Source organism: Protobothrops mucrosquamatus, unplaced genomic scaffold (assembly GCF_001527695.2).
Source record: "Protobothrops mucrosquamatus isolate PMUCROS unplaced genomic scaffold, P.Mucros_1.0 scaffold_247, whole genome shotgun sequence".
In the NCBI taxonomy this organism is placed as follows: Eukaryota; Metazoa; Chordata; class Lepidosauria; order Squamata; family Viperidae; genus Protobothrops; species Protobothrops mucrosquamatus.
Window position 1 is genome coordinate 334,797 of NW_015386323.1, and position 11,693 is coordinate 346,489.

Sequence of the window (11,693 nt, forward strand, 5' to 3'; positions counted from 1 at the left end):
TTCTTGACCCATTGATTGACGCCAGCAGTGTACCAGAGAATATTTTAAGAATGCTTCTTGCTATTCCTTTCTGATGAAAAATTAAAAATTGCAAGGAAAGTCAAAAAATAGGCTTGTGTGCATTTGACAATGTAAAAACGATAAGCCTATCACAACTTTCTTATTTACTAAAGTAATCTCATTTATAATTATTAAAATAGCTATGAGAGTTCCTAGTATTAGCATGTTAAACTTACTCTGCCACGTGTCCTGCCGAATCCATAGGGCATGTTCCCAGGAATCCTTCCCATTCCTTGCATTCCCATCATGCCATAATCATAATCCCCATAGTTGCCATACTCTCCATAGTCGCCATAGTCTCCATAATCACCATAATCCCTATACTCAGGGACCATTGCTCGAGAAAAGAGTGATGGAAGCCTGTTAGGTCCAGGTCCTCCCATATTCCTCCCGCCCATGTAATTCATTTCATTCCAGTGTGTAGACAGCCGTTCTGTACTGGAGGGCATGAAGCAGTCACGATTGAAAGTGTTTGGACGACCTCGATTTTGGCCCCTCCCTCTAACAAAACCATAGTTGTTTCCTCTGTTACCAGGTTGATCTCTGCGGTTACCAGGAGCATCATAGTGACTTCCAAAAGTATCATTCCGATCTAATCCAACTTCATTATAGTTATAGCTGGTTCTGTACAGATCACGATCAGGTGCTGCGGCTCTAGAGTCGTATGATTCAAAAGATTCAAATCTGAAAGAGCTGTATCACAAGTAAAGAATCTAGTCAGCAGTTAAGAGAGATTTTAAAGAACTACCAATTCCCATGCTGGGATTGTTCCAGTTTAGTTGTAACAATGCAGTCTATTCAACAGCTGATTATCTGTCATACGTGCAGAAATTCACAGCCATCACTCACTGACAGGTTGTGGAGTAGTTAGGCTGAGAATGAATTGCACCTGAGAGCCCAGAGCCTCTAAGCAGTCAGAACTCATAACATGGGCAAAACAGATCAGTCGGATGTATTGGGCAACAGTTTTATACACTTGATAAGATTTATGAGTAAATACTCCATATTTTTATCAGGTGCTCAAGGCAGTGAGACCTTGAGGAGACCCGAACTCATTGGTAACCTCACATTGCAATGAACAAGGACATATACATTCAATTTCATAGCTACTAAGATCGTTGGCCATGCAGATACAAAAATAGCCAGGGAAGTGATTGAAGTTTGGGAAATGGGCCCCTCGTCAGTCACCAGGAATGCTGATTTACCACCATCTTATCAGGTACTTAGGAGCTGAGGGCTTAGCAGCCCAAGGAAACAAAAGCCAATTGCCAGCCATTAACACACCAGTCGATCAATAGGAAGGCGCCACCTAAATATGCCACATAGAACAGGGTAAAGCATGTATTCCAATAGAGCAGTGGTGGCGAACCTATGGCACACATGCCAGAGGCGGCACTCAGAGCCCTCTCTGTGGGCATGCGTGTTGTTGCCCCAGCCCCACCTCCCCCTGCAGCCCCCTCCTCAGCAGCAGCCCCCCCGGAGGAATCGCCCTCGGGCGCAGCCTGCACGGAGCAGCACAGCCAAAGACATGGCAGCCAGGCAGCGGGGACAAGGCTCCGCCCTCGTGCCCCATCGCACGCAAGATGATGCTGCGGGGCGCAGGTGGAGGGCGTGGCAGCCATGGCGCTGCTGGGCCATCTGGGCGATCTGCGGCAGGCCGTGGAGGCAGTGGGTGGCCCTGCAGGCAGGCAGGGCGGTTTTTGGGCACTCTAAAAGGTTCACCATCACTGCAATAGAGAGAAGTTCCCTGAAGATGGGTTCCAGCACAAGTATGAAAGCTTGGAAAAGTAAATCTCTAGCCGGTGACCGACCCAGATTGGATCTTGCTCAAGGCAGTATAAGAATACTCTTATCACCTCATTTCACCCCACAAATAGGTTGGCTTGAAGATAGTATCTGTCCGATGCAAGCTTACAGGCTCACTTTGGACTTGCCAACACGTTTTCCACTACACCATACTGGCAGTTCCATTTTTTTTCCATGGATTGCTATCAATTGAGTTATCTGAAGGGTCAGAAAGGAAGGCCTATGACCAAGAAATCCGCTCAGATGGATTATTTCTCCTTTCCCACAGTTTCCTTATTTTAAAATAATATTATATAATATTTATATTTAATTTTTTTTAAAAAAAACTCGGGTAGCAACTTTAAGGGGACTATTATTCTAAAAGGTTGTAATGGTTTATCTGGAAAAGCAGAACACTACTTACTAAGGGTTGAAACAGTGCAATAATTCTGATTTGATTTGGAAAAGGCACTTCAAAATATGCAGGACGGCAAGCTCAAAACCAGTAATGTAACTCATTGTTAAAGTTGCATAATCAATTATGAGTGCAGCATTTGCATCCTAAGCATTATGAAACACTTCTTCCAAATCAAACCTAAAGGACTATATCACTATTAATATATCAATATGTTCTTGGCAATATTTTCACCCTGTTGCCTTCACGCCTAAGGTGGGACTAAAACTTAGCTTCCTGGTTTCCAGCCTGATATCTTTAATCACTATACCAAAAATGGTTCTTAAAAATTGATTAAAAATAACATTTAAATTACCTTCCCTGATCTTCCATGTTTTCTCCAGGATTGCCAGTGTTTTCCTTTGATAGCATATCCAAACGCTGGTTTATTTTTGCTATGATGGAATCAGGGTTTTCTGCCTCCAGTGTTCCAGTATTGTAATTTACAACTGGCATACTAGTACCCATTGTCATGTCAGAAGGTTTAGACGTATTCCAGGTAGTTGGGGGAACAGTAGCATCATAATTATATGTGGGACCCGTGGTAGTATTACTGGCTTGAGCACCATAATAATCATATCCTTCATAACCTGGTTAAAAAACAGATAAGTCTAGATTGCACAATCAACAACAACAGAACTTACAAGCTTGCACCTAAGTTAATGGAAACCAACTCCATATCAAAAATCATACACACCTTCAAATAAAACAGACAAAAATATTTATTAGCTTAATGCTGTTTGTTGTTTTAAGACCAGAGTCTGTGTTAAATGATATGCCCATAGATTTACAGTATCAGGTAGAGATTATACTTTCAAAAATATAACTATCACAGAACTATCATAAATGTTCATAAAAGAACATTTATCTCACACATAGCTTTTTGAAAGGGCTTCAAAAGTAATATTAGAAAGTAAAGTATTACTTTACAGAAAGACTAGTGGAAGCTTGGACCCAACTTCCAGTAGAGGTAGTGAGTCAATCATCAGTAACTGAGTTTAAGCATGCTTGGGATAAATATATTTTGTCATCCGACAAAAAATAATAAATAAATATAGTAATAATAAATAAATAAATAAATAAAATTAAAAATTAAAAATAATACATTAAAAAAAAAGAAAACAAAAATGAAAAACTCAAAGGAAAGACTCGATGGACCAATGGGTCGTTTTTGGCCATTGGCTTTCCACGTTGCTAAGGATAAAATACAAAATTATAAACTACAGTGGACCAAAATACGTCCAACATATCTTGATGGCCTCTATCAGCCTCCTTGTCACAACAGAACTTTTGAAGTTTAGTATAACAAAATAATCATATTTATTCGGAGCAATATTTATGGTCCCATATATATTTCAATGAGATGGTAAAGAATACCTATGGGGCATAATCCACCTTTTGGTAAATCCAGTCCCTTCCAGCAGACACCTGATGAATTTGAGACCTTCCTGGAACCCACTGCCACACTCTTCCCTTTGCCATGTTTTTATCCCCCCACTTTGGAATCTTTCCAAATGTTTTATCTCATCATTCTGCACTGAAAATTGAAATTTTTGAAAGGGATGCCTCCTTGTTGTTGTACCTTGATCTTATTTTACTAAGTTATTAATATATTGGGACAGAGTTCAAAATGAGAGAGACATGGATTTGTGTCGTTTATATAAGTAAAGTGGATATCACTTTATTTCTTAAAAAAAGTGGAGAAATGCCTCAAATTCTCTTTCAGTGAAAAGCAAAACTTTGGAAAAGTAAACAAAACACATACCTTGCCAACTTCCCATATTTGTGGCATATGTACCTTAAGGAGACACAGAGACAAAGTTTATTTCTATCTTAAATACATCAAGATCTTTTATTTAACAAATGTACATAGCCACTCATCTATCCAAGGAACAGAAATAAGTATTTCAGCCCAAATGTATACATCAATTGAAAAGAAATGGATAAAATTTCATTATTAACACATACAAACACAGTCATACTAGGCCCAAACGCCACTAATCTTATTTTGACTTTAGAGCCTGGAGAACTGCCAATATTCATAGCCTTCCAGAAGGCTAGCAGGGTCAGGGCTATTTGTATCTCCAGAGGGAGGCTCCTTTACAAGTCCCATGACAGAGAAGGTACACTCCCTGGGGCCCATCAAGTGCCATTACTTCACTTAACTGGATTCAAACATACCCAATCGGATAGGACGGCTGAAAAGGTTGGAAATAAGTGATCCTGCAGGTAACCTGACTCAATGGCATATAGTGTTTTAAAAATGATATCCAACATTGAATTGCACCCAGAAGCTGGTTGGAAGCCAGCGTTTAACATGTAATTGTGCAAAGATTCTCCTGACTATGGCTGCCACCTGCAACCTGAGCTAGAGCTATAAATCCTCTCCCCTTGATTGTGCATCAACTCTGCCTGGGGGATTGTTAACCCATAAAGCTATTGATGGAAAATTAATAAATGCAGGGAACTCTGAAACTCATAGCTATTTAGTCTTGTCAAGGTTGAGTTGAAGCTGGTTCTTCCCAAACTTGATCCACACGGCATCCATGCACTGAAGAAGCACAGTAGTGGCACAGGATAGAGTTGTACAACTAAGCCGAGATTACTTGAGGACAGTCTATTACCTCCTTTGTTGTGCCATCTCCTCCCACAAAGAAGCATTAGCCACCATTTAGCAGAACTCATAGACAAGGACCCTGCCCACTTCCCAGGGAATCATCAGATAAAACTCAGCTGATATAACCGGACAGTTATTTCATAGGCTCAATATAGTAAGAGGCCAGGTATCTTTAGTGGTTGTGCTCCAATTCCAGAGGATCCTGGATGAGATAGATTATTTATATCCTTTCCAGTCAGATTTCAGGCACAGATATGGGATGGAAATAGTACCGGATGTGTTTTTGGATGACCTCTGGTGAGAATGGGATGGGGGAGGTAGTGCATCCATCCTGGATTGTCTTGACCTCTCTTGATCTCTGCTATGTGATCTGCACTGGGTGCAAGTTTGCTTCTGGGTTCAATTCGTGTTGGTTATCACCTTTAAAGCCCTTCATGGCATGGCACTAGGTTACTTGAGGAACTATCTCATTCCAGTTATGTCAACCTGTCCCATCCAGTCAGGCAGGGAGGGACTGCTACAGATTTTATCAGCTAAAGAATTTTGACTAGCAAAATATAGGAAGAGAGTCTTCTTTGAAATGTATTGCCTTCCAGAAATATTGTATTAACACCTGTCTCTGCCACTTCATTGGTATCTAAGAGGGTTTCACCACCCTTCAAGGTGGTGGCTTGTGGCTTGAGGGCTCTCCCTCTGCCTTGTTAACATTTTAGTCTTGTTAATTTTTTAACTTTGATTTTTATTATTTAACTTGTAAATTTTCTTTGATTTTAAATTTTAAACTGTGCTTTAGTCATTTTTTTATATTATTTTATGATGTTTGTAAACTATCCAGAATCACCTAAGTTACATGAGAAATAAATAAAAATAAACCTTATATGAAAGATGCTCATCATCACAGCAGCCATGCAAGGGATCCCCCAACATCTCCATGCTCAGAAAGGATTAAGTCAACCAAAACAGGGTGGTCAAGTGGCTATTTGTGGATGCAACAAAGGCAGAAAAATAACTATATTTTTACTTCCCTTATCACCACAAAGTAGTCCTTAAAAAAGTCTCTTACCCATGCTTGGTCGGACTTGCTTTGTCTTCTTGTGATGCTCTAGGCATCTGTTATATTGCTTCATCTCCTTGTTCCAGGGAGCTCTCCAAGATAAACATGCATAGAGAATCTGCATAAGCCCTATGTGGTCTAAGGCAGGGGTCCCCAATCTCTGGGCCTGTGAGCTGTTGCAACAGGGGCGCAGAAATGGCAGGTGAGCACATGCGCATCCCCACTTGCACAAGCAGCAGCGTGTGTGCATACTCACTGTTTGTGCAAATGAAACTGCCCTTGTGCTTGCTGGCTGTTTGTGTGGAACTATCCCTTCCTTCCCCTCTTTGCCGGTCTGCAAAGCCGGAAAGGTTGGGGAACTCTGGTGTAAGGTGGGTTGCTTGCCAGCGTTGGCTAAAATCTTGGTGAAACTGAAGATCAGTTTTAGAAAGTATCCCATGTGATTTCTGAAACCACATCAAGCAGCCTGGTCAACTAGGCTTCTTTTCTTGCACTGGGGGCAGCTTGGAAAATTCACATTAGAATAAATACGAAATTATTCTTTTTTGTATTCCATGGCAAAAAATTTGCATGAATATTATATATTAGAAAAATCGGAAATTAACACTAGATTAGAATTAGTGAAACAAGTTCTTCCACAACCTCCCTTTATAAAGGAAGTTAAAAGATACATGTCAAGCAATAGCGGAATATTTTTATTTTATATAAAATCAAAGCTCTAATTTATATAAATTCTGATAGAAATTAGCATGATGGAAAACTCATATAAACTATAACTAAGTATTTAATCTAATAAGCCCAAAAGGAAATTACTTTCAATATATGCCTGTGAAAATATTCTGATATTGATATTCATGCTATTAAAATAATTCTTATTCTGCGACCCAGGTTTAAAATAGTCATGGTTATAATCAACTTACAAGTGTAGCTGTATTTATTTTCTTACCATGAGTATTGGTGTTGTCAGTACCCCAAGAACTATAACCTGTAAAAGAAAAGTTCAATGTATTAATAAATTAAAAAAACCTCCACAGTATATTTCTCAAGACATGCTCTGTATCTTCCATATCCATTCAGAGGTTTATCTTTAATACATTTTGTGTATCTGGTAGGAATCAAACCTTTGGGAAGTTGTGTGTTTTCCACTGCTACCAATAAAATAGTAGAGACAGAAATCAGTCCAAATGCCAAGGTTATGCACACTGACTTACATTTTGTTCAATCCTCTGGATACTAATTCTGAAAGTAACATTATATGTGGCCTATAATATCTTATTAAACAAATGCTTATTAACCAATCATGCTTCCAAAACAATTAGTAAGAATTAAGAGTTATCTGAATTCAACTCTTTCAAATGAGTAAACCAAGACTACTGAAATATGGAAGATTTTACTTAAAAAAATAATTTAGGTCCATATCGTACAATACATAAAAATAAACCCTTATCTGGAACCAAGGTTTCTTATGAAAAGAACCAAAAGCCCTTCTGAATGGGAGCAAAATAAACAATTTATTTTATACTAAATGAATATTTCAGGAAAAAAAATACTTGAACATATAAAACTAATACTAAGTCCTTTGTAGAGTCCACTTCCAGGTATTTCATTACCTGACTAGGTAACACTTGCAATGTGGGCTTTACTCTCTGTTTATGTACATTAGCTTGCCCTGCCAGGGTGTTGTTTTCTCCTTGGTAGTTCCTTCATTAGGTATTATTTTCTGCCTGATTGCCTGGTGTTATCTGAGTGTTGGTTGCTACGGATGATGGGTTTTGTTTCCTTCTTAGCTTTTTTATTTTCTTGTCAGTGCCCTAATCAAGGAACTACCAAGGAGAAAACCACATTTCCACCAACACTGGAAGAGCAGGTTACTTTACATAAACAGGGAGCAAAGCTCACGTTTACTGGCACTGATGATGTTACTTAATTGGGTAATGAAATGTTTGTAAGCAAATGTAAGCAAGCTCAAAGAGCACCAAGGACTCCAGAGTTCAATCCTGAGTTAAATATATTCTCTTCTATTGGATTATGTACTTTATATAACATAAATCAAGGTAATATGCTAAATAAAATTGCAACAGAATTGTGATACTCATATTTTCTATAAAAAAATAAATCAATTTCTTCTGAGAAATTAATATCACTGATTCTTATGTATATTCACAGTGCAGATAATTGTAAACATGGGTGTACTCTTTTAACATTTGGTTCTCAATAAAGTACCTCAGAACATTAAACTAGCATAAAATCACACACATTATATTTATTTTCCCCTTCAGTTCAATCGTGTCCTATTCTGGGAAACTGCCAAGACAAATCCCTGCAGTTTTCTTCATAAAGTATTTCAAAAGTGGTTTGCCATTACCTTTTTTCTAGGGCTGAAAAAAAGTTACTAGCCCAAGACCATCTAAGTGGCTTTGTGCCATGGTGAGACTAGAACTCATAGACAGAGATAGTGTGTATATACATAAATATATAGGAGAGGCAGCAACCCTCTCTTGGCCTTTGGAAAATGAGTTAAACATGGCTGTTCAGCCCCCATGCAGGGAGCCCAAAGGGCCATGCAGCCATGGGGCTGATTGGCACCCTTTTTAAATTAATTGTGAACATGATTCAATCATTCTTGCCTGCTTTTAAATTTTAAAAATTTGAGAAAGAGAGCGCACAAACACATTTGTTGCACTCTTTGGTATAACTATATTGGATATTGCAAAAGAACATCACTAAAATTGTTATGTAACAAAGAAATGAAAACAGCAGCAAGACTGAGAATTTCCATTTTTTTACATTTTATCCTAAACCTTTCAGCCATTATGTAGTATCATATAGTATCTTATAACCCAGAATGCCTTACTAACATCTTGGATTTCAATATTGTATTCAGCTAGTATCACCACTGGCAAAACGTTTGTGGAAGCTGTAGTACAAGCATCTGCCAGGGACCGAGGTATTTGTTGCCTTGGATACCAGTCAAGTTCATTATGGTATAATGATTTCTACACTAAAACCCATTTTATCAGATGTAAGATTCCACTTCATAGGAGGAGTAAGTTTAACTTTCAAAAGTTTCACTACCGTGAGTACTAAAAATATCTACTCACAGTTTCATAGGAAATATCATTGCTTCTATATTCATGCTACCTGCTTTATCTTCAAGATATACTACTATATACTATATACTACTATTACTATATAGTATATACTATATACTACTACTATAATACGTCCAAGATCTGAACACACTTTTAACAGAAACAGGGGTCTTCAAACTTGGCCCTTTTATGACTTGTGGATTTCAATTCCCAGAATTCCTCAGCCAGGCTGAAGTCCACAAGTCATAAAAGGGCCAGGTTTGAAGACCCCTGGAATGAAAGATGACTTAATAAAGCTGAAGGTTATCCTCTGATCTAAGCCTCTGGATACATTTTTTTTAAAAAAATAACCATGTAGGCAGATATTCCTAAGTTACATTAAAAAAGGTATTCTCTTTTTTCCCTTGGTATATTTTCTTTTTCCTTCTCCCTTCCCAAAACAATCATACTGTTTACAAATAAAACATTTTAATAAACTCCCCGACATTTTAAACCAAAGACGCATTTGTAAAATACTCACCATGAACAATTTTCTAATTGTTGAGTATGCATATCTTAACCACACAAGTTGAGTTTACTCAACTTGCCAGGCTAAAATGCAGCTGGCCAAATTGGCGACTTAGTATTTGGTACCACCAAGAGTCAATATACCACTTGCTACCATTATAAATGTCACACAGCCCTCAGATCCTGGGTTTCCCCATTGCTCAGTTGAAGTACTCTAGTATTTATTTATTCATCCTTGAACTGGCAAACAACTACACCAGCATAAATTTTGTTTTTTCCCTTCATCCTATTCTGCTTGAATTCCAAAATGATGAACCACAAAACCGATTTTACACTCTTTGAGTCTACTCTTGGAGAGTGTGAAAACAAGCCCGAAAACGCTACTTAGGACTGAAACAAGATGAACACATGGTCATGGGGACCTGACAGGAAAAACGAGGTGGCAAGGCAAGTTTGTTCTTCCTGACAGGTAGCATAATCAGTGGAACGACTTGCCTCCAGAAGTTGTGAATGCTCCATCACTGGAGGTTTTTAATAAGAGACTGGACAGCCATTTGTCTGAAACGGTAAAGGGTTTCCTGCCTGAGCGGGGGGGGGGGGGGAGGGGGGGTTGGACTAGAAGACCTCCAAGGTCCCTTCCAACTCTGTTATTCTGTATTCTATTCTGTATTCTGAGATAGGTAGAAGCAGAGGATGGCCTGTGAACGCTCTTACTGGGCATGTTGGCAACCCGTAACACAAAACCGCCCTGAGTCCCGTAAGGGAGATAGGGCGGTACATAAATTTAAATAATAAATATTAAATAAATAAAACGGGAAAGGTTTCGAGGGATGGCCCTTCCTGTCATTTCCTCCCCCCCCCCCCCCCCATGTCGCTATGGAAATCCAACGCGGGCCACGATGAGCTTTTCGACCGAGCCAGCCCGCTTCTTTTCTAGCCAGAAGCGCCGTCAGCGGAGAGGCAAGACCCACGAGCCACTGTTTACAAACTGGAAGGCATCGACCCCCGCAGCAGGAAGGAAGAGCGCTATCGCGAGCAGAACTTCCCCCACGCCATTTTGTGTCGTCTTTAGAAATAGGACTTCGGTCCTTCTTTCTCGCACGGTGCAGCAGGGGGGGAAAAAATCGGACCCTCCGCCTCGCTGGCCAAATGGCACTCCAGTCACCAAGCGGAACGTGGTGAGGGACAAGCACAAGGTCCAATCACCGCCGCCTGCGCCTCGCCGAGAAAGAAGGCACCGACACCGGGGCTTCGCGACTTGCAGTGCTGCTACGTCATTGAGAAGAGAAACCAGTTCTGTCATAGTCCAAAGCTCCCCTGCGCTCGCCGGAGCATCCATCCGCCGCGGTTGCCTTCACCAGCAGGACTCACCGTAACTTTGATCCATGGCTTCACTTGCCGTCCTCCTCCACACCACGAACAGTTATCCACCACCCTACTGCGCGAGCGCCATATGCCACCACAGATTGGCTTCTGCCGCTATTCCCGAAGTTCTATTGGCCGGGCGTTTAAACTTACAATGTCTGTTGCTCCCGCCTCCCCATAATAAGGTCGCTCCCATTGGCCGTTCGTTAAGCTTACCCGTCGCTGGAGATCTACGTTCTACGCCTTCCGACGCCTGGAGAACTTTCCTATTTGCAGCTAAAGCGGCTTGCTAGAAAGATTTCCGGTTCCCGTTTCTGTAGATACCTTCCAAGACGGCGAGCGCTTATAAGCCTTCAGAGAACAGTAAATGAAGAAGGGCGGGCTGAAGATCGCTTTTATTACTTGCGAATAATTAAAAACGCCGTAGATAATTTAATGGCTTCAGCTTTCTTGTATGGATGTAACCTCGAGGACTTTAGACGTCTTTTGCTTTACAGTTCGGGGCGGAGGGTAGGTTGACATTACTCTGCGTGAAGTCCACGTGTCTTTTGGTATTGCTGGCAGTTTGGACCAACGAGCTCTCATAAAAAGGCTTCGTTTATTTTGCTGGTTAGTACTTCGCCTTTCCCTAATCCTTGTTTGGTGGTCCAATTTTGTATAATGCTGTTTGTAATCTTTCTTTTTCGTCTCTGTTCACACACTGACCTATAAATTAACTGTATTTGAAAGGAGTTTCTTGGCAATTAGTTTATGGTTCAG

At 40.2% G+C, this 11,693-nt stretch overlaps 1 protein-coding gene across 1 annotated transcript in view; it reads right to left on the reverse strand.

Annotated features, from left to right (window-relative positions):
• The window catches only part of AKAP8 (A-kinase anchoring protein 8), a 31,347-nt gene extending 20,270 nt beyond the window's left edge, over positions 1 to 11,077 (reverse strand). The window contains exons 1-5 of the mRNA XM_015830648.2: positions 10,941 to 11,077; positions 6,917 to 6,955; positions 4,065 to 4,097; positions 2,616 to 2,889; positions 237 to 753 (exon numbers count right to left, since the gene is read on the reverse strand). Coding sequence (XP_015686134.1) covers positions 237 to 753; positions 2,616 to 2,889; positions 4,065 to 4,097; positions 6,917 to 6,955; positions 10,941 to 10,956 — 879 coding nt within the window. The 5' untranslated portion in view covers positions 10,957 to 11,077. The remainder of the gene's footprint in view (positions 1 to 236; positions 754 to 2,615; positions 2,890 to 4,064; positions 4,098 to 6,916; positions 6,956 to 10,940) is intronic.
• Positions 11,078 to 11,693: the final 616 nt, after the last annotated feature.